General features: G+C 33.9%; 5 protein-coding genes and 1 pseudogene across 5 annotated transcripts; 2 read left to right on the plus strand and 4 right to left on the minus strand.

Annotated features, from left to right (window-relative positions):
* Positions 1–385: 385 nt before the first annotated feature.
* LOC120145241 (uncharacterized protein At3g27210-like) lies at positions 386–3216 on the plus strand. Its single transcript, XM_039159133.1, has 3 exons — positions 386–699; positions 868–945; positions 2727–3216. Exons 1-3 carry the CDS (start codon positions 585–587, stop codon positions 3125–3127), a joined length of 594 nt encoding a protein of 197 aa, XP_039015064.1. The 5' UTR covers positions 386–584; the 3' UTR covers positions 3128–3216.
* A 1404-nt stretch (positions 3217–4620) lies between these two features.
* On the minus strand, positions 4621–6936 carry LOC120145240 (F-box/kelch-repeat protein At1g67480-like). Its single transcript, XM_039159131.1, has 4 exons — positions 6827–6936; positions 6294–6363; positions 5364–6201; positions 4621–5285 (listed from the first exon to the last, which is right to left on the minus strand). Exons 3-4 carry the CDS (start codon positions 5879–5881, stop codon positions 4658–4660), a joined length of 1146 nt encoding a protein of 381 aa, XP_039015062.1. The 5' UTR covers positions 5882–6201; positions 6294–6363; positions 6827–6936; the 3' UTR covers positions 4621–4657.
* Positions 6937–12272: 5336 nt separating this feature from the next.
* On the plus strand, positions 12273–14257 carry LOC120145427 (annotated as a pseudogene).
* A 40-nt stretch (positions 14258–14297) lies between these two features.
* On the minus strand, positions 14298–15454 carry LOC120145242 (probable signal peptidase complex subunit 1). The gene is made up of 2 exons (XM_039159134.1): positions 15322–15454; positions 14298–14766 (listed from the first exon to the last, which is right to left on the minus strand). The coding sequence occupies exon 2, from the start codon at positions 14764–14766 to the stop codon at positions 14491–14493; it is 276 nt and encodes a 91-aa protein (XP_039015065.1). The 5' UTR covers positions 15322–15454; the 3' UTR covers positions 14298–14490.
* Positions 15455–17574: 2120 nt separating this feature from the next.
* LOC120145243 (60S ribosomal protein L17-1-like) lies at positions 17575–18194 on the minus strand. Its single transcript, XM_039159135.1, has 3 exons — positions 17938–18194; positions 17754–17856; positions 17575–17666 (listed from the first exon to the last, which is right to left on the minus strand). The coding sequence occupies exons 1-3, from the start codon at positions 18094–18096 to the stop codon at positions 17662–17664; spliced, it is 267 nt and encodes an 88-aa protein (XP_039015066.1). The 5' UTR covers positions 18097–18194; the 3' UTR covers positions 17575–17661.
* A 1313-nt stretch (positions 18195–19507) lies between these two features.
* LOC120145428 (putative B3 domain-containing protein At2g27410) lies at positions 19508–20353 on the minus strand. Its single transcript, XM_039159255.1, has one exon. The coding sequence runs from the start codon at positions 20351–20353 to the stop codon at positions 19508–19510; it is 846 nt and encodes a 281-aa protein (XP_039015186.1).
* Positions 20354–21637: the final 1284 nt, after the last annotated feature.

The raw sequence follows: 21637 nt of genomic DNA on the forward strand, positions 1-21637 counted from the left end.
TGAAACGAAAATTAAAATTTTTAATGACGGATATTAAAATGAAATAAAAATTAAACTTTATATATGATTTTAAAATTTTAAAAGTTTAAATATTAATCAAGATCAAAATTGATAATTTAGAAGCTAAATGCATAAAGTACTTATAAATTTAAAATTATCATATATTTTAATTTTTTATATATAATTTTATATTAAAAATCTGCATTCATTCTTTTAAATTTTTTATAAACTTAAATCAACTCCACTTAAAATTTTATAAAATTTAAATTCGCGTCTTCCGTCTCTGCGAGCTAAACAGAGGAATACACGGAGTATACTAAAAAGTAAAAACAGTTAATAAACAGAGAACACTGAAAATGGACCCACGGCTGTAAGTGCTATTTACTTCAACTTCCACCCCCTCAGTCCCCTCCCACCATGTTTGGTTTGAGAAAAGCAATGAATTCAAAGCTTAAAATCAAAACCCCATTTTCCTGTTTCCTTTTTCATCTCTTTTTCATTTCCTTGCATTGAAGGGAAGACACGGGCTTAGTTAAAGTTCTTCTCTCTGTCTGTCTCATGATTGAGTTTTAAGAAGAAAGGAAATGGGGAATTGTGTTACAATCTACAAGAACAAAGATGTTGCAGACATGGACCTTAGTGTCCGAATTCAATCACCCATTAAAGACGACAATGTCGGAAAGGAGGCTGCAGACATGGGTATGTTTCCAAATCGGTCTTTTTATATGTATCTTTTGGAAATGACTGCCAACTGCTTGATGAAATGACTAAACGGTGTTTTATGCTGTGATAAACCCATTTTGTTGACTGGAAATTGGCTCCTTCTTAGCTTCTGTAATTGAAGTGCGCCTGTGATGTTCTCTTCAGGTAAAGCAGAGGAGAGGTTTTTTGATTCCCAGCCATGGTTAGACTCTGATTGTGACGATTTCTTCAGTGTTAATGGTGGTGAGATTTCCTTCATTTTGTTGACAGAATGATTCATGTTTCCCCGTTATAAATTTACACTACTAAACTGCGGTCGCGGTTATAATTTCGATTGCAGTCGAAATATCACTGTTGCATCTGTTGCGGGTGTTAAATGACTTTAAAAAACGTTACAACATGTTATGTTATATTATATTATGATCAGGGTTTCAAAAAAGGTCATCGACCGCGATTTCGTCCACGATTTATTGGTTTTGTCGCCGTCCGAGTTACCCGCGACGGCCGTAAGTAAATTCAAAATAATCGAAAATACGACCGTGACCGCTATTTGAAACTCTGATTATGATCGTAATTTAATATTATAACATCGTACGTCGCATGAAACTCCGTACATGTAACTCAACTCTTTATTTTTCCTAAAATATATCAATAAAGAATATAATTCTTCAAATATATAATAAACATACTCGAAGGACATTAAGCCGAACTCCCGGAATCTAAGTAATATAGGCAGCTACGTATTATTTTGCTGAGCATTTGCATGTGGTTCTTGAGATTGACGAAGCTTGTTTCTTTTTGAATATTTAGTCGCTTCTTTAAAATATATGAAGAAATTGAATATGTTGGACTTGACGTACGTGTATTTTGGAATAAGGTAATGGTGTTTTGACGAGTGATATCAGAGTGATTTTTTGACTGTTCGATTTTTCATCAAGCATCTTATTAACGAATAGGGTAAGTATTTGGATAATTGTGATGACAACACGTGATGTCTTTATCACAGGATTGAGTGAGGAAGAATATTACATATTAAAGAGGTGAGAGACATTAATCCACGTCAGAAAAGAAAAGAAATGTTTTAGAATTAGAAAAATAATACGTTACACATCCTATTAGATACATCTTTTAGTAAGAGGATAATGATTTTGTGATAAAATAGTTCGATTAATATGAGAAGTGGTGATTTGAACTTCATGTAACATGATATTAAATATTCATTTTGTATAGAATTAAAATGGTAAGAAAAATGAGATTTATTGTTAGGGTTTTTTAAGGTTATCATATTTTTCTTGTCAAAAATTTTTCTACTAAATTTGTGCGTTCGTTTTTTTTTGGGATTTGTAATCAATTTATTGTCGTTATCTTTAGCTATTTATAGGTTTTCTTTTGAAAATTTAAAATCATTATGTATTTTTATATATTTTATGTTGAAAATTTATTTTCGTCCCCTAGAATTTTATAAGTTAAAGCTCGTCATCTTAGAATTTCAAAAGTTCAAGTTTACATTATGACATAAAATTATGCATCTATCTCTAATTACGATCTATATTGTTAGGGATGGGCATGGGTCGGGTTGGGTCGAATTTTTGGTCCACCCGACCCGAGAACGAAATCCGGCCTGACCCACATAATATATACCCTCCACCCGACTCGAACCCGACCGACTTTTTGAAATAAAATCTGAACCCGACCCGAAATAATAAAAATATATATTTTTCAATAAAAACAGTGATTTAATTAAAAAATAATAATATATAGAGGGTATTATTGTAATTATTCATAAATATATAAGATAACATTATATTTTTCCCAGGCCGGGTCGGGTATTTTTCACCCTAAACCCGAATCCTACCCAACCCGAACACTACCTTTAAAAAATCCGACCTGAACCCAAATTTTTTAATTAAAAAACCCGACCCGATCGGGTCGGAACCCGTCGGGTTCGGGTCCCATAATCATCCCTATATATTGCTGAGTTTTAGTAAAGTTTTTTAAATTTAACAAAGCTTGTTTCCATGCAGATTCCGTCTCTTCTTCTTGCAACAGTCCAAACCATCAGAAAAGCTTCAGGGAAAATTCAAAACCTGATAAAAATCAATCACTGGATCATGGAGTGCCTGCAGAGTCTCCCACTGATACAAAGAAGCTACTAATCGAGTTGTTTCGCGAGAGCGTCAACGACGACGATGCCAACGACAACAACGATCCGAGTTCGAAACAACGGTCCAAAAACGAACCTTCAACAACAAGTCCATACGAATCTATCCCGAACTCCGCTCACAGTAGCGGAACAACACCGCACCGGGGATGCCTCCCGAGGAACGACAAACCGGCCCAGTCCGCGCAGCGCTGCCTTCCAAGTTTCGTGCGCAACACGAGCTTTGGTGAGAGGAAGAAAAGGCTAAGCCCTGCCCAAAACTGATGCATGGTAAGGTAAGACATATTTACTTTGTACAAACCTCTAAAGGTACAATATAGAAAACCTTACTCGGATTTAAGTGTTAGTGTCGGATTATATATATGTATTTGATGCAAGTATATGATATATTTAGACCTTTCTTTGAAGAAATTATTTTGAAACCTATATTTAAATTTATTTTGGACGTGAATACTTTATGAAAAATGAAGGGTCAGAATGTATAAAACTGAGAATTTTGTACTAATAAGTTAAAAAGCTCTTAAACTAGTATGCTAATTTTTTTCTTCTAATTATTATTATTGGGATAAACTACATCAAATACCATCAAACTTTAGGCGTTGTATCGTTTATATCACTTAACTTTCAATTTTGTCAATTATAGCATTGAACTTCGATTTTCATTTCAATTATATCATTGAATCATTAACAGCACGATGACATGGATGACGAATGACGAAGTGCCGATGTGGTTGTCGATTGCCGACGTAGATACCTCACTAAAATAATGTCGTTTTGATCCAGCTGTTGATTTAATGACCTAGGGATATAATTAAAACGAAAATCATTCAGTATTATAATTGATAAAATTAAAAGTTTGGTGGTATAAACGATACCCTTATTATTATAATTATGAACTTGTATTTTTTATTTAATGATCAATTTGATTATCAATCTAATTTTTACTATATTAAGCAAGTACTTACACCTATACTAAACAAACACCTATTCTTTAACTTTTATCCATTAAACCCATGAACTTGATTTTAATTTTAAAATAAGAGAAGTAAAAGGATTAGATGTCTGGTTTTAGAAACTGAGATATGAAATTTCAAAATTTTGAAGAATATAAGGATTGACGACAGAATTAGACCTAATAAAATTTCCTGTGTTGTCATTTATCAACTACCCAAAAAGCATGACCGAGAGATATGAGCATAATTAGGGATGGGTATGGGTTGGATCATATTTTCGATCGACCCAACCTTGAAAATTTTAAATTCTCTATTCGATTTGAAACCCGCCCGAAAAATATAATCCTTCCACTTGACTTGAATATGATTTGAATTTTTTGAGACAAATTTAGAACTTAACCAAAAATAATATGTTTATTAAAAGGTATTATTTTTATTCTAAAAAAAATAAAGATTTAATTAAAAAAAGTAATATATAAAAAGTATATTATTACAATTATTCATAAATATATAAAGTAAAATTATAATTTTTTTCAGTTTAATTCGGATATTTTTAACTCTAAAACCAAACTCAATCCGACCCAAACCTAATTATTTTTAAAAATTCGATCTGATCCGACTTGATCGGGTCAAAACCCGTTGGGTTCGAATCTCATGCCCATCTCTAAGCATAATCCAATGGAACTTTGAAAAGAAAAAGCAAAAGGTAAAATTATAAAACAGAAATCCAATTAACTCAACACAAAAGGCTTGGAACCAAATTAGTCTTAACACAAACCAAATTAACTTAAATGAAATTGGTCATTTAAGATCCTTAATTAACCCATAGGCCATGCTTCTTTCAAGCTTTAATTGTCACACTGCATAGGCACGAACCAGATGGCTTTATATCAGAAGTTTGCCATTCCGAACCCGGAGCCGCAGTCGGATCATATAGAAGGGTGTGGTAACCGGGGTCTCCTTCCACCGATAATAACAGAAGTTTTCCGTCCAGTATTCCGAAACGGAACCCTATGCTTGTGCTCCCCGTCAATGGCACTGGAACCATCTTCCAGGAATTGTCGTCCGGGTTGAAGATCGCCAGCTTCCGTTGGTTCTTCCACTCCATGCAGAAAAGCCTCTTCTCCAGCACGGCATGGGCAGTGACCATCACACAACCATTTTTCATCTCGCACCAAGTGTGCTTCTCGGGGTTGTATACATCGACAAACCTCGAGTTTCCGATGGTGAAGCTTGACCTACCGCCCAGGACATAGAGTTTCCCATTCAATCCACAAGCAAAACAACCCCAACGAGGCCGGCGTAGACTTTCGATAACGGTCCACTTATCTGTATCGGGGTCGTACACCTCTGCAGTGGAGAGGCTCTCACCTTCGGCCCCATATCCCCCAACGACGTAAACCACGCCGTTCACCTCCGCGCAAGCGAAATCATAACGCGCAACATTCAAGTCTGCGAGTTTGCTCCAGCTGCAATTATGAAGACGAGTAAAACCCCACAAGAACTAAAACTATAGCAGATCATGTAATCAGAACCCGAAAACAAACCTGTTGAGGCAAGAATCGTATTGGTAAACGTCAGCTGACGCTGAGGCAGTCCCGTTGATTACAGAATAGCCCGCTAACACAAGAAGCTTTCCATTAAGGACAGTTATCCCGAACCCGACTTTTTCAGGGCCAGGCATCGGTGGAAGAAGCCTGTGTCTCTGCCCCAAACAATCCAAAACCTCCCAGTGGCTTTCCTTTCCTTCGAAATCCATGGTTAGAACATAAAGCCACTCTTCAAGCATTCCAGCTATCTTTCGCTCCATTAAGAATTCTTTGCTTTGAATAAACGATCTCCACCTCTTGCATACGCTACCCATGGCAGGGAAGCTGGCACGAGGAACAAGAGCAAGGCAATGCTTGGCCACATCATCGGGAAGCCCCGGAAGCAGCAGGCTGCCTAATTCATCAATGGCCAGAGAAGATGGATGTGGATTGCCTTTCGAATGAATCAGTGTATCTTGCATAACAGGGGAGGTAAGTTCTGTGATTCTCTTCTTTTCTCTCACGAAACCAGGCATTTTCTAAACGATTTCTCAAATCCAATACACGAATATATTTCCCAAAAGAAGGCGTCGATGATTCTATAAATGCTAGTCTACTAATTAAAGAAACTCATGATATCCATCACCTATAGGGATTTTACAACACCAAGGCATAAGCGACGTGGCGGAACGGATCACTTGAGCAGTTAATGTCGACGATAATCTATTCCTAGTCCATTCTGGTTCATAATCCATACCGAAGGCCCTGCTGTTCGAGTAGTTATCGACCGTCACACTTGGTGAAGCTTTTTCCCCTCGTTTGTATCCGTTCCTTTCCCCACACATCGCCCGAATACCTAATCACAAGATCGAAAACCATAGGAAACGGACGAAACAATAGTATATATTCTACAAGCCATAGTCAAAAGAATTCGGAAGCATAAATTACCTCTTATGGCCATAAAATTCAGCAGTTCTAGCCCCCAATAACTTCCATTTCGACGAAACCGGGGAATCACCTGAATGTACAAAGTAAAATGAAGAAAGGTCAATTCAAATTCAACTTTTACCAAACCCAGTCCATGTAGAACAACTTAGTTTATATCCCTCGATTTGTAAAACCCAGATCTTGATTTCACCAACCCAAAGTTAAAAACAAAACAAATAACTAAAATCATCATATGGGCTATCAAGATCAAATGCATACAATCAGAAAATTAAAGCAATAGGCAGGGCAACCAATTATCAATCCCAGCAAGAAAAATTAAGCTGGAAATACAAGTTCGAACAACAGAGCCTTACGTTCTTTTCCAACACCATAAGAAACATAGTAAGCTAGATCTGAGCATAAACACAAAAACATGAATCTAAAGTGTTTGAAAACAAAACAAAAACAAGCTTTAAAAGAAGAACACAAACTCAATCTGAGTATAACGAAAGGATAGAGCTCTAAGCTGAAAGAAGATGTAAAGAAAGGGTTACCTTGATCCTGGAAAACAGGAGATAATTGAGTTGATAATAATAAGAAAAACAGGGAATGGAGGTGGGTGGGATTGATTGTTTTGAGGCAAAGCAGCTGTGAATTTGGGAATGAATTTATAAGCATAAAATCAGCGACCAAGAATGAAGATAGAACTGACAGGGCGCCACCACGTCATTATTCATCACATTTTTTTTACACTCTCGTTTATTTTAGGTTTAATTAAAAAATAAATGTTTCAAATATATTATTAATATTTAAATATTTAAAATGATAAACAACATATTTAGTATCTAAACTATTAATTTAGATCTATTTTAGTTATTAAACTTTTAATTTTTTCAAAACCATACCTAACGTTTGGTTTTTATTTTAGTACTCCACTGTTAAAAACTTAACACATTTAGTATGTAACTATTAATTTTGGTCCGTTTCAGTACTTAAACTTTCAATTATTTTCAAAACTTAACGTTAAATTTTGAATAGAGGTACTAAAATTAAACAAAAACTAAAGTTTAGGTATGATTTTAAAAAAAACTAAAAATTTAAATAATAAAATTGATAGTTTAGATATTAAACACATAATTTACCCTTTAAAAGTAAACTACATATTTAGTATTTTTATTAAATTAAATATAATTTTTTAAATATTTAAACATACTTTTTTTAAACATACATTCATTAAAAGATCGGAGGTTAAACAATGATTGAAATGGATTACATATTTGGATGAATCTTGGGATAAAATTGAAGATGCAAAAGTTTAGGGACTAATTTAGAATGATATCCATAGTTTGGGGATAAAATTAGAATGTTTAAAAGTTTAAGGACTAATTTAGAATGATAGTTATAGTTTTGGGATGAAATAAAATGTTAAAAAATTTAAGGATTAATTTAAAATGAGGGTCATAGTTTTAAGACATATAATACAATTAACTCTTAATATAAATTCCAAAGTAGAATTGTTGGTATGAATTCGCTATTTTTGTAATCCTCGTCCTTATGACAAAATAAAAAATTAGGTCCGAATCTCGAGAGTTTGATTTTTTATATGAGAGAAAACTTTTTGAAGTTCAGAGAGTAAAATAGAAGAGATAGTAAAGTTTAGTTGTGAAATTTGTAATTTACCCATAAATAAATTTATATAAACTAAAATTTATACTATATATATCAAATAATTTTTCATATATATATATTTTGCTTAATAGCAGCATAGATTAAAAGTCAGAGTAATAGTGCTGTAAAAATACGACGAATGAGAAGCCAATAATTTGTTTATGCATTTTCAAGTCAAAGGAATAGGGCTGATATTTTCCTCTTTGCGATGACCAAAATAAGACTATGTTGAGCATCGACACATTTTTCATATAAAAAAAGTACAACTTTTGTATTTAAATAATATTCCCGACTATAAGATTATGTTTTATTAATCTCTCAATTATTAAAATTTATAAAAATATTATCTAATTATAGAATATTACTTTATTAAATCTTTCGACTGTTAAAAATTATAAAAATAATCACCCGACTATAGAATGTTCCCGCCTCCCGCCGTGATTCAACACAATCAACTTGAGTGTCAGTGCGTTCGTTTCAACGAATCGGTGGGCAGTGTGGCGTTTACGAGAGAGGTTGATGTGGACAAATGATATTAAAGATTCCGGGTTTTGGCTATTTTCGGTGCTCACCACAAATCCTAAAAATCAACTTCAGTTAGATTCCATTTTCATTCGTGCCGCAGATGCCTCTTGTGGTCAAGGATGAATCCCCGGACCTGGGATTGTTATAGATTGTTCGGAACTGTGGATATGTGCTCCAGCGCGGTCGCCTCTGGGCCACCAATAGTGACCAAAACGAATCCATGACGCTATCCACCAATAGTGATTTGGTTGTTTGTTTGTAGGACCCGAGTTTTACGGGGGCGGTGTTGGCGTTGCCAATGCTAATGCCTAAAGCTTAGGATGAGGGTAGTTGAGCTTTGTGGGTGGGTCGAATAAAATTAGAAAAGGACTATTCACAAAGTTTGTTGAAATTTGTGACTCAAGTAGTTGGTATTAGTGTGAACAAATTGATTTTAGAGAAACCATATTAAAATTAATATTTATTTAATTTCAATATCATCATTCAAATTATGTTTCGTTGACTTTTCCTTATAAAAGTATCTTTATATTCATTTCAGTGAATTGTTTGTCTAACTCAGTTGGTAGAGCGTAAGGCTCTTAACCTTGTGGTCGTGGGATCGAGTCCCACAGTGGGTAATTTATAATTGTCGGAGGTCTTCCACGGAAGTTACTCTCAACCTAGCGTTGGGGGCAGCCTACTACTCTATCTCCCCCTTACCCCATTATATATGGGAATAGGGTCAGCTAATTTTTTTTATATTCATTTAAGTTTATATATATTTTAGTTAATATAATAATAAAATTATATTTTAAAAAATATTATATTTTGTCCTCTACTGAAATTTTAGCTCCGTCTTTTATCTATAATATGTATGAACTAAAAGATTTTAATGGTTAACGAATTGTTATTATCTCTTAAGATCTCCAATTCAAGCACCATATATGCATGAATATGAGTATTCAATACCAAATGATTGTAAGTTTTTGAACATATATTATATATATTTATCCCAAATTAATAGGAAAAAAAGCAATCTAATTTCTATATTCTCAATATAAGAATTTGAACTTCTGATTTTATAATTAAGTTTATAGATGAAATCATGATATTATGAATGAAAAAAATGAATTTAAGAAGATTGTCTTTATAATAAAGTTTTAATAAAATTTAATTTAAATTAATTAAAAATCAAATATCAATAATTATAAGGGTAAAATACAAAAATGATCCATCAGTTGTAGAGTATTATTTTATTTAGTTCATCGACTATTAAAAGTTATAAAATGATCCTTTGACTATAACTTGTTGCTTTGTTGAATACCTCAAATATTAAAAGTTGCAAAATGGTCATTGACTATTGATTATGTTCCAAAAGCATAATTTTTCGTTAAAACATGGACAATATTATGAGTTGAATGTTAATCTGTTGATTTTGATACAATAAAACTTGATTACAGAATTTAAAACGACTATCATATCCTAGTCATCATGTTAACGTCCAACTTAAACAACAGCCAATATTTTAATAGAAAATGGCAAATTTGTAACATATTGAACAATCAAGCGACCATTTTACAACTTTTATTAGTCGATGTATTCAACAAAACAACACTCTTATTTAACTTTTAATTATCGTTAGACTTAATAAAACAATATACTATAGTCGATTGACAATTTATAATTTACCCTAATTATAAAAAAGTAAACTTGATTTTTTTTAATAGATCTTATGAGATACATGGGGCTTGGTTGAATATGGTTCACAAGTCTTGATTTGACTTTATTCTCGCATCCTTTGCTGATTCATCGTATGGTAATCACCCTAACCCCCTCGACCCTCTCTAGAGATGAAAACCAATATTTTGATGAAACTGACACATGACTTGGAGCTCAAGTCAACTGCCAACTATTAAATGACTATTTGGCACGTCAAGAGGCAGAGGCCTTCCAATTCTCTTCTTAAGATAAAGTTGTCCGTAAATTTTAATATAATTATATATAAGATTATTCGAGATACACAGAATAATCGTATTTTAAAAAAATTTATATAACATTTAAGATTTTTTTTATTTATTTTCTTATTGATGATATAATTTTGTATCTCTAAAATTTTATAATTTTTAAAATTTTAATATAAATTTGCAAAAAAAAATTATTATCTGTCATCATAATCAAGTGTCAAATAACAGAAATAGTTTCATATCCGTTAAATATTGATACGTTGATGTGTTTTTGACAGAAACTTGCTAGTTTTATTAAAAATAAAAAATGTTTAAAATTACAATAAAGATTTATAATTATAACTATAAATGTAAACTAAATTATAATTAGTATATTTTTCTATAACCATTGATAAAAAAAATAGCCAACTAGATCACAGGATCAAAGAAGAAAAATGTTAAAAACTAACTAACGAAAATACTCGAACAAAATAAAGATTTGAAGAAATCTGACTGCATCGGGAAGCGAACTATAAAAGGGATTAAGTTACTGAAAGACCACTAACAAATCGCAAATCAAAGTCAAATTACGTGATAAAATTATCCGTGAACAAAAAACACATATCCAAATCAATTCGAGGGTCCAAAGCATGACAGATCAGCATGATAACAAATAAGTGTTATCTTGATTAGTTATGACGATGTCAAATCTAACCCTAAAAAATAAACGAAAACAACAATCAAAAAGTCTAGAATTATCAAAAGACATAGATAAACGTGTCACAAAAACAAAATAAACATGTCATAAAAATATAATTATTCTTAAAAAATTAAAAAAATAAAGAGAAAAAATAATCGATGGCCGACAAATAAAATAAAAAAAATTGATTTAATCTACATAAAATAACATAAATTACAAAGAAAAAAATGGAAGGAGAGAGGGGAATAAGAGAGCGACTAGGATTTTGGATACATTAAAATTTTAAATATTATATTTTTGATAAATTCACGTATTTTTTAAAATATGTTTTATAATATTAATATTTAATGACGTGGCAGGCAGAGTATGAGCCCAGTCCAATAATTGCTTCATTTCATATTGGACTGCTTAAACACATGACAATAAATGTTTTTATTATTAACTTCATTTCGTTCGCCTGTAAATGATTTTTAGATTCATTTTTCCTGCACTCTTTTACTATTTTCTCTAAATTTGCATGAAAAGCACAAACACAACATAATTACATCTAGAGAAAATAATTTCACTGACAAAAAATATTTATAATATATGATTTTAATTAATTTTTTTTTGGATTTGTCAAAATGACCAACTAAATCGCAATGCGATCGATAATTCGTAACGCGATCTCCGGTATCGCAAATCAGTTGTTTCCAGATTCGCAACGCGAACTTCGACTATCGCATTGCGATTTACATATTCGCATTGCGATAGTCCAAGTTCGCGTTGCGATTTATTCTAAGTTCGTTGCGATAGTCCAAAATCGCAACGACGATATTGCATTTGTTTCTTAAGAATTTTCTCTAAAAAGATAGTATTCGCGCAGACGTGTCGAAGACACGTATTACCATTACCAAGACCACGACCACGACCACGACCGCGATAGTCTAAGTTCGTATTGCGATAGTCGAAGTTCGCGTTGCGATAGTCGAAGTTCGCGTTGCGAATTTGAAAACTGATTTGCGATACCGGAGATCGCGTTGCGAATTATCGATCGCATTACGATTTAGTTGGTCATTTTAACAAATCCAAAAACAATTGATTAAAATCGTATATTATAAGATATTTTTTGTCACTGAAGTTATTTTCTCTTACATCTAATAATGTATCAACCGTAACCACCGTTCATTTTCTCTACTGATCACGATGCCGACTACTTCGTTTTCTCTGTTCCGTTACCGATCACCAATCGTAACCACCGTTCTCCTCCGCCACTTATACCCCAATCGCCGCCAAACAGTCCCCTTCCGATCCCAGACAACAAAACGCATCCAGAAGAACGACGCGGAACAAGAATCTCCTCAAAGCCAAACACGTCTTGAAAGATTTCTCATTCCTCGCCCCAGCGCTTTCTCCTAACGAAACTCCTCCCCTTTCTGACTCCCAAGCTATCGGCACCGTCGCCGCCTCCCAAGCCAACTTCAGGCGCGTTATCGTCCAACCGGAACGGAGCAGCTCCGATGGAGGAGATTCTAAAGTCGGCGTCGAGTTGCTGTGCGTTGTGAGGGACGTTTTGAAGAAGATAAAGAGGAGGGTTCTGGTAGGAGACAAGGTGGTGGTCGGGTCCATTGATTTGGTGGACCGACGTGGCGTCATCGAAAATGTGTTTCAACGGAGCTCCGAGCCAATGTTGATCACTTGCTCGTGCTTTTCTCGATGGAACAGCCGAGGATTATGCTTACAAGATTCTTAGTTGAAGCCGAGTTCCACTGGAATTCCTCTCACGCTTGCTTTGAACAAAACGGAACTCGTCGATGAAGAGGTTCGATTTCGAACCTTGATGCTCTCTTATGGCTCTGAATTGAGTGTAATGTTGCTTATTGAATATGTTTTCATTGCGAATTATTTGTTGAAAATTGAAATTATGAAATGTATTTGCAGACTCTTGAGGCATGGAAGAAAAAATTGAGAAGCTGGGGTTATGAACCACTTTTCTGCAGTGTTGAGACCAAAAATGGCCTTGATTCTATGGCTTTTTACTTGAGGGATCAAACGACTGTAATTCTCGGTCCGAGTGGGGTTGGGAAATCAAGCCTTATCAATGTTCTGAGAAGTAATCAAAGTTCGTCTGACGCTCTTGAAGGAGATAACTGGTTTGATCCTGTGGGTTTGTTTTCCAAATTCTGCAAGACTTCTCTCTCCATTTTTCTTTGTGTCGAGAATGGCAAGTCATGTATAATTCAATTCCTTAAAAAGAATTTCTTTCCTTTAGATTTTAGGCAGTAACTGGTTTGAAGATCAGAGGGTTGGGGAGGTTTCAACAAGAAGTGGTAGAGGAAAGCGTACTACTTGACATGTATCTTCGCTTCCGCTGTCAGGAGGGGGTTTTCTCGTCGATACGCCTGGGTTTAACCAACCTAGTTTGTTGAAAATGACAAAGCACTCTCTTGAACAAGCTTTCCCTGAGGTTGTCTGCTTGCTGACTGTAATATAGTACACTACAGCAACTTCTAATGTGGGTTTGACTCTATTTTGCTCCATCTGATAATCTTTACTTTGGGTTCCCCTCAACTACTAATTTTCAGATGGAACCTGCGAAATGCTCATTTAATAGCTGCCTACATATTGGTGAACCGGGGTGCATTGTTATAGGGGATTGGCAAAGATATCCTTACTATTTCCAACTTCTTGACGAGATCAGGATCAGAGAAGAATATCAGTTGAGGATGTTTGGGACCAAAAGAGAGGGTGATGTTAGGTACGTAAACTATGATGTGCATCACTTAAAATGTTAATTGCCTTGCAAGAAAATCCCTTTTCATACAGTCCTATATAATCTACAGACAAGGGCGATCATATTTTTATTTTCGCCAGTGATTTTCATATCTTCGGTATCATGTTCATACTTGCAGCTGTTCTTACTGTTATGAAATAATAGTCTAGTGAGAAATGCTTAGATCCACAATATTTTACAGTCTACATTTCTATACAAGTATTCCTTCAATTTGGGATTTACCCGGACTTCTCATCTAGATATGGTTCAAGTTATATGACTTGCTAACTTGTAAACATATGCAACTTCATTCTGAAATTTAGAGAATCCTATTTGCAGGTGCAAAGGTGGGAGAGATATGGACATTCAGCGAGCTGAACCCCGACTGGACCCAAAGAAACATAGGCTTATGCTTTAAATCATATCCAGCCATTTGGCATAATGTAAACAATAGAGGCATGAAAGAGATGCAAATGCAAATGAAAATACTCTTCAGTTGTTTAATAGCAACATAGTAGAGGCAAAGGAAAGATAAAAGGGATGCTTAAGGGTTCCCCTCAACCAATTGTTTTCAAGTAACCTAGCAGACTACAGTAATCAAAATGAAATCCATTCAGCTTCCTAGCAACGGAAGATGAAATCAAAATGACCCTACTTCTTGGTGCCTTTCTTCTTCGAACTCACAGCTACCTGAGGCTTGGGATGCTTCTCGGCCTCACTGGGATCCAACCAATTGAGTGGGCGGCGGTTGAAGAAAGGCCAATTCGGAACAGTAATCAAGGCAGTGAGGGTCACGCCACCGGCATATACGAGCATCATCATCTGAAACGATCCCAACACATAACCAGCAACGAATGAAACCACTGCAAACACCAATAGCAGTACCTGCATTATCTGCTCTGCTAGCTTTTGCCCTTGCCAGTCCATCTATCAATACAATTCAACACCAATTAACGTAACAAATACCAAAACTACACTATAACTAAAGAGACACTGATCTTTGCTAATTTTATTTCCTATTTCACCATTACTGCAGGTATCATATATACAGAAAAAACTGAATCTCGATCCCCAAAATGGTTCTCCTTCAAGTTTTCTTCGTTAAATCCCAGAGATCGTTGAAGATCGACAAATCAAAGCCGTAAATGTTGTTTGGTTAGAAAGAGAGAGAAAACGAACAAAGAAGTCAATCGCGGTCAGAAGGGGGGAAAACAAAAAAGAGAGATTGCAATTAGAGCATCAAATCGTGGAGGGTAAACATTAGGGTTTCGTCAGATTTCAGAGTAATTAAACCTAAAATCATCCTCGCCTTCGAAGCGTGAATGCTCATTCTCTTCCATTTTCAACATAATTCTTGAACTTCGATCCACGAGCAAATAATACAAATGATAATTTTTTTGGGAAAAAAAGGAAAAAAAAACGAACGAAAAGAGAGTTGAATCACATGGAAACTTTAAAGCTTAAAACAAAAAAGAAATTTACCAGAAAGTAAAATGGAGAAGCGAAGACAGGGGGAGGATGGTTGAAACTGAAAGTCAAGCAACAAGGAAGGAAGTGTACAGTACGTGAGAAATTCAAGTTCAGATTTTAACATATGGGGAACTTACGATATCTCATGACCGCAGGATCCAAAGCAAGAATGGATACAATAGCCGTTGGATCAACTTCTCAAAACTAGGTGCAACTGAAAGCTGTTTTATGCTTTTGTTTACTAGTAATAAAGCCCTTTATTAATGTTCGGTGTTTGCTTCAAGTATTATGGGAATCTCATATCTCATATTTGGTTGGTTGAGAATCTCATTTTCGGTAATGTTTTATTATTAATAGTAGATTTTTTGGGATATATTACCGGGAATGTCATTACCTCCCTTCCCTTAGGTATTGTAACATTACCGGCGTTTTGGACTAAAATGCCCTTAAATTTTTATTTTTTTAAAAAAATATCATTCTTCTGTAATTGAATAATAAAAATTCTACGAAGATTAAATTACAAATTTATCCTTAAATTATTTTAAATTTACAAAAAAAAATCTATAATTAAAATTTTATTTGAAGTTCAGGGGTTAAATTTTTTTTACCCTTTCATTAAACCCTTTTTATATTTTTAATTTTGTAAAAAAATTATATAAATATTATGAATTTAATTTTTTAAAGAAAATATATAAATATTTTACAATTTGTAATATTATACAAATATATAATAAGGACAAATTGGTCAAATATACATTTCAATAATCTTTTATTCATTTAACCAAACACGGTAATCTTACATTCCTGCTAAACCAACCAAACACAAAATACAACATTCCCAGTAATCCTATTCCCTTGTAATCTTTTATTCATACTGGAAATCTTACATTCCGTGAACCAAACGCACCCTAAATGTGTTTTACAAAATAGTGTTTTATTAATGGTATGAATTATAAAAAGAATTATTTTTAAGATGAAATACACAAACGTATTAGTGATAACCTTTTTTTAATACAATTAATCACGGGTTTAAGATCCGTAATGCGATGGTCTTAAATGATCAAGTATGAATCGATCATCTAAAACATTGAATAAATCACTAAAAATTGAATAAATATAAATACATAATACTCGGCGACTGTTTGGTTCCGGTAATCTAGGATTACCGGGGGAATGAAATGATATTTCCACGTTTGATTGACTAACATTCACAGTCTCCGGTAATCTTTTATTACCAATAGTGATATTAGGGTATATTATTGGGAATGTGATTACCTCCATTTCCTTAAGTATTATTGGATTACCGGCGTTTTGGACTAAAATGTCCTTAAAATTTTTTCTTCAAAAATATATTTCTTATGTCGTTGAATAAAAAAAAAATACAAGAATGTTAAATTACAAATTTATCCTTAAATTATTTTAAATTTACAAAAAAAATCCATAATTAGAATTTTATATAAAGTTCAGGGGTTAAAATAAAATTTTACATTTTCATTAAATATATTTATCTTTTTAATTTTGTAGGAAAAATTATATAAATTTTATGAATTTAAATTTTTTAAAGAAAATATATAAATTAATTAGAGTAGAATTCAACTTGTTAAAAAATAAATATATATAAGGATAATTTGGTAAAATATACATTCTAATAATTTTTATTCTTTTAACTAAACACGGTAATCTTACATTCATGCTAAACGAACCAAACACAAAATACAACATTCTCAGTAATCTTATTCCCGTCAGTAATTCTATTCCAACTGGTAATCTTATATTCCGTGAACCAATCGCACCCTCAAAAAATCATTTATATCATCGAGAAACGCTAGAGGCAACATGGAAAAACCATAGAGTTTAGATTGAAGGACTATATTACTTAAATGACAAGTGATACAAATAACCACGGTCTGTCACGTTGGAGTACCATTAATTTAATTTATAAAAATTAAAAGATTTAATGTATAACTATAAATTGGTTAAAAATTTAAAGATAAATTATTTAAAATAAAATGTTAATTACATTATTTTTTATAATTTTTTAATAATCTATAAAATAATATGTTACTATTATTTTTTATAACCACCGATATTTGATCTATTGATTGATTAATTCGGATCGGATACAGTAGAAATAAAGACGACTCTCCCAACCCAGTTTAATTCATTTCCAATCGCCAAAATTCGAACCCATGTCCTTACTTAAAGAAATTAATGTCTCATCCATCTAGATCAACCTATTGTTAGCTTTACTAATCGTTTGTAAGTAGATTTAAGTTCAGCTGTAAGTTACCTCTTTCTTGACTGCTCCTCTTTCTCGGACAAAGTTAACTCGATGTGGCAAGGAGAAGACATTTAAGCTGGCAAAAAGAACAGCCTTATAAAGATATAAAGACAATAGACAGTAAAGAACGACAAGTGCATGACTGCATGGTTCTAAGACACACGATTGATTCTTCCATGGGCACGGTAAGTACGACGCCTTTGTTTCTGAGCCTGGTTAACCTGGATGTGAGAAATATAGAGCACATCGACATCCAAACCCTTATCCTGAGAAATTAATTTCAGGGTTTATTATGAACAGAAATCAATAGAATTGAGTTCAAACAAAAACGACAAGAGTAGGCATACCTCAGCATTACTCTCTGCATTCTCCAACAAATCTAGAATGAACTTGGCAGATTTTACAGGCCAGCGACCTTGTCCATTAGAATGCCTGTTCTTTGCCTGAGCTGTACGTCCGACACCGCGGCAAAAGCGTCGGAAAGGTATGGCCTGTTTGTGAGCCATAACATCCTCCAAATACCTCTTAGCCTTACCAAAAGGCAACTTCCTGATAGCAAACGCAGTCTCCCTTGTGTTCTATACAGCAACAAATGGATACGAAACTTGGTGATGATCACCAGAAAATAAAAGGCATAAAAAATGCCCCCTAGAAAACAAAGACATCAAGACCCCCCAAATATCAATTGAACGAATTCTTGTATGTAGATAATCGAACACTAACATCTTTCCAAAGTAATAGAAAATCTTATATCATTTACTGAACCCTCAGTTACCAAGAAGATCCAGAGGTTCACCCATAGTACTAAATTGAGGTTTGCAATCGCAGTTGCGGTTGTGGGTGTTACGAGTTACGACGTAATTTATTTCTTAAAATAACTATGTTTCTATGTTGCAGTGTAGCAGTGAACTTGAAAAACATTACAATGCGGTTGTTACATTGCGTTGCGGCCACAATTTAATACAATGGGTTCACCCAATAACAATGAAATTAATTTTCCCGAATTGTACGATAACATCACTCACGATTACAAATACTAAGCCGAAAGAAAAAGAAACAAACAAACAAACAATTCATCCTAATAAGTTCACCGAAAATCACTTAAAGATCCTCCCTCAAGCAATCAGGAAACAAAACAGATATGTTCTGCAGCTGCTTACATAATCTAATTATTAGCTATGGCAACAACAATCATTCATTAGTATCATATGGTTCATTTGATCTTCAACCGTATATAAATAGAGAGATCCCTAAGCAACAAGCTAATCTATGCCCCTAAATTTATCTAAAGTTCAGATCAGATTATATCAAATAACGTCAAAATACCTTGATCAAATGGGGTGAGGTTCACAGCCGACACTATTGATGTCAAGCCACGGAGAGTATGCAAAGCGTTTCGAGATAAATGCATTAAAGTGCATTATGGACAATCCTTTTTTCGACCTGCTCACGGACAAGGGAACTGCAGCTTTACCGTGAACTGCACGAAATCTAGTCATGTTGCAATTGCCCATTATAGGACTAAAACTGTGTTGTATAAGAAGGTATTATTCTTAGTGTACGAACACGAATGCTAACCTTGGAATTGATCTATTTTAAATGATTATGGGTATCGAGTGAAGCTGCAAGCTCCATTATACTACACATATGGACTGATAGTTCAGCTAATTGTCACATTCATACACGTCCTTATGCTATATTGTATGTTTGTGCAAATTGATTAGAAAAAAATATTACTTTCGTTCTCTTTGGTATAACAATTTCTTAAGGCTTATTATTAGGATTGATGCAAGGCAGTAGTCCTCCATTTAATTTGGCAGTAGACGTCTGATAACTACATTAGCTAAAATAACCAAACATTCTTGATTTTAGAAAGAACAAAAATAACAGAAGCCTACACGTATACTTGTTTGAATCTTAGACTCTGACTAATGCGAAGCATAGCTCTGAATTCATTCGGAAAGACCAGATTTGCACAATCTCGTCCTTCTTGAGTTTGTTGCTCTCCACTACTGAGTTCCACGATTCGATCATCACGTAGAGTGAGTTTTTCCCCATATCCCACCTGTTAAAAGTCATGGTAGTTTTCTCCATCGATGGATCCAAGAAGCACACTTGCATTGGTTTCTTGTGAGCCAAGTCATCAGCCTCTGTTTTCGTCAGAAAGTCGTGGCTTTTGACTTGCGAGAAGGGTACGGAGAAGCGGCTGGCGGTATGATTAACGTCGGAGAAAAAGAGGGTCTTCTGAATGACTAGAACCAAACCAGAACCACCCATGTCTTCAAGTATGTACCGTTTGAATCTGTCCGGCATGTCGGGTGTTGGGATTGGAGAAGAGGGTTTCTGTTTCTTGATTCTCTTCAACTTGGATTTCAGTTCACTTCCTCGTTCTCGATCACCATCTTCAAGTATGTGCCGTTTGAAAGTGTCCGGCATGTCGGGTGTTGTGATTGAGGATTGGGGTTTCTGTTTTTTGCGTCTTTTCAACTTGGGTTTCAGTCCACTTCCCCAATCTCCATCACCATCTTCTTCTTTCAACTTGCGTTTTGATTTCTTCCCACCATTTTTTTCGAACCCCATGCTTTCTTTCTTGCAAAGAAACTCAGGTAGCTGTGCATTGTATTCGAAACCATTGGAACGGCCATGATCATGGTTTTCCTGCAGTTTCTCTCCCTCAAATTTGGCTATTTGAAGCAACCATTCGAAAGGATCTCCATTGGGATCAATGTGCTTAAAATCATCAAGACTCAGGAGTTCAACCATACTTCTTTTCTGTGTAATTGCAACAAATTCTTTTCTTGTAATTTACAACTCAGTAGCTAGAACAAATTAAGATTTTGTTTCGTTCTTCCAATGGAGTATGGGTATAAATAGAAAAAACCTTTCTTGAGTTTTTGTTTCTTGAGAGAAGAGTACTTTTGTTTTTGAATTATGAACGTCGAGCAGGGGCTCACTAATTCTAGTAGGAGTGAATTTTATTCAACGGTAAAAAGGGCGGGCAGAGAAAGGCGGCAAAGGGGCAAAGAAGTAAACATGCTTATGATGACCGTTAGCTGCTTGAGTCGGTTTCATTCTTAAAACAGGCTAATCCGGACCCGTTGAAATAAAGATAATAAAATGCCCAACAAAAGCCCAATAGCCCAAGGGTAATTCAGACATTTAAGTACAGATATTAAAATAATACAAAATACTGATGGTCGGGAAAATATTAGCTCTAAGGCCATCTCCAGTCTTCATCTCTACTCTACAACATCTCTATCTCTACTCTAGAGATTGAAACAGTAATTCATCTCAAGCGCTATCTCTACATTACCACCAACTCTACTTTATTCATAATATTTAACTATTATAATATTGATTTTACAAATATAAAATAAAACATATACATTTCTAAAAATTATTAAGATAAATAAGCATAAATAAAATATTCATAAATAACATTACGAAAAAACAAATAAATAAGAAAATTACAATTAATAATAATAATGTGAAAAACATAAGTTACATAATTATTTATTTTAATTATCCGAATTAAAATATTCATTCCACATATGCTCAATTAGTGCATTTCGTAGAGCAAAATGAGCATTTGCATCTTTGATTTGTCTAAATCGGGTAAGGAATTCTTCGGAAACGAAAAGAAGAAGAACATTCAATATCTACTACTTTTAATGTGTTTGGAATGAACTTTGATGATCTTGGAGGGAGTGGAGGGGGTCTGTCTGGTTATTAGTTAAATCCTTGTGTTTGTGTTGTTGGTTAAAATGTTGTTTGAGTTTTATTAGTATTTTCTATGTTTTTATGTTTGCTGTGGTTTTTATGTTTCAAAAAATTAGTATGTTTATTTATCTAATTTAAATATGTTTTATCTATCTTGCAATTTAATCAACTTGAATATATTATATTATGTTTAATTTTTATTTTATTGTGTAGAAATTACAATTAAAAAAATAAAATATATAATAAGATAAATTAATTTTTAAAAGAAAATGAAATTAAAAAGATAATTAAATCAAAAATCAAAAATCATGAAGAAAAACAATTGTA

This window comes from Hibiscus syriacus, unplaced genomic scaffold (genome assembly GCF_006381635.1).
Source record: "Hibiscus syriacus cultivar Baekdansim isolate YM2019G1 unplaced genomic scaffold, ASM638163v2 tig00110893_pilon, whole genome shotgun sequence".
Taxonomy (NCBI): Eukaryota; Viridiplantae; Streptophyta; class Magnoliopsida; order Malvales; family Malvaceae; genus Hibiscus; species Hibiscus syriacus.

Coding starts and splice junctions, on each gene's coding strand:
- LOC120145241 (XM_039159133.1), top strand. CDS start 585: ATGGGGAATTGTGTTACAATCTACAAGAACAAAGATGTTGCAGACATG. Junction 700..867: donor AAAGGAGGCTGCAGACATGG/GTATGTTTCCAA, acceptor TGTTCTCTTCAG/GTAAAGCAGAGGAGAGGTTT. Junction 946..2,726: donor TTTCTTCAGTGTTAATGGTG/GTGAGATTTCCT, acceptor GTTTCCATGCAG/ATTCCGTCTCTTCTTCTTGC.
- LOC120145240 (XM_039159131.1), bottom strand. CDS start 5,881: ATGCCTGGTTTCGTGAGAGAAAAGAAGAGAATCACAGAACTTACCTCC. Junction 5,286..5,363: donor TACGATTCTTGCCTCAACAG/GTTTGTTTTCGG, acceptor TCATAATTGCAG/CTGGAGCAAACTCGCAGACT.
- LOC120145242 (XM_039159134.1), bottom strand. CDS start 14,766: ATGGACTGGCAAGGGCAAAAGCTAGCAGAGCAGATAATGCAGGTACTG.
- LOC120145243 (XM_039159135.1), bottom strand. CDS start 18,096: ATGGCTCACAAACAGGCCATACCTTTCCGACGCTTTTGCCGCGGTGTC. Junction 17,857..17,937: donor ATGCAGAGAGTAATGCTGAG/GTATGCCTACTC, acceptor TTAATTTCTCAG/GATAAGGGTTTGGATGTCGA.
- LOC120145428 (XM_039159255.1), bottom strand. CDS start 20,353: ATGGTTGAACTCCTGAGTCTTGATGATTTTAAGCACATTGATCCCAAT.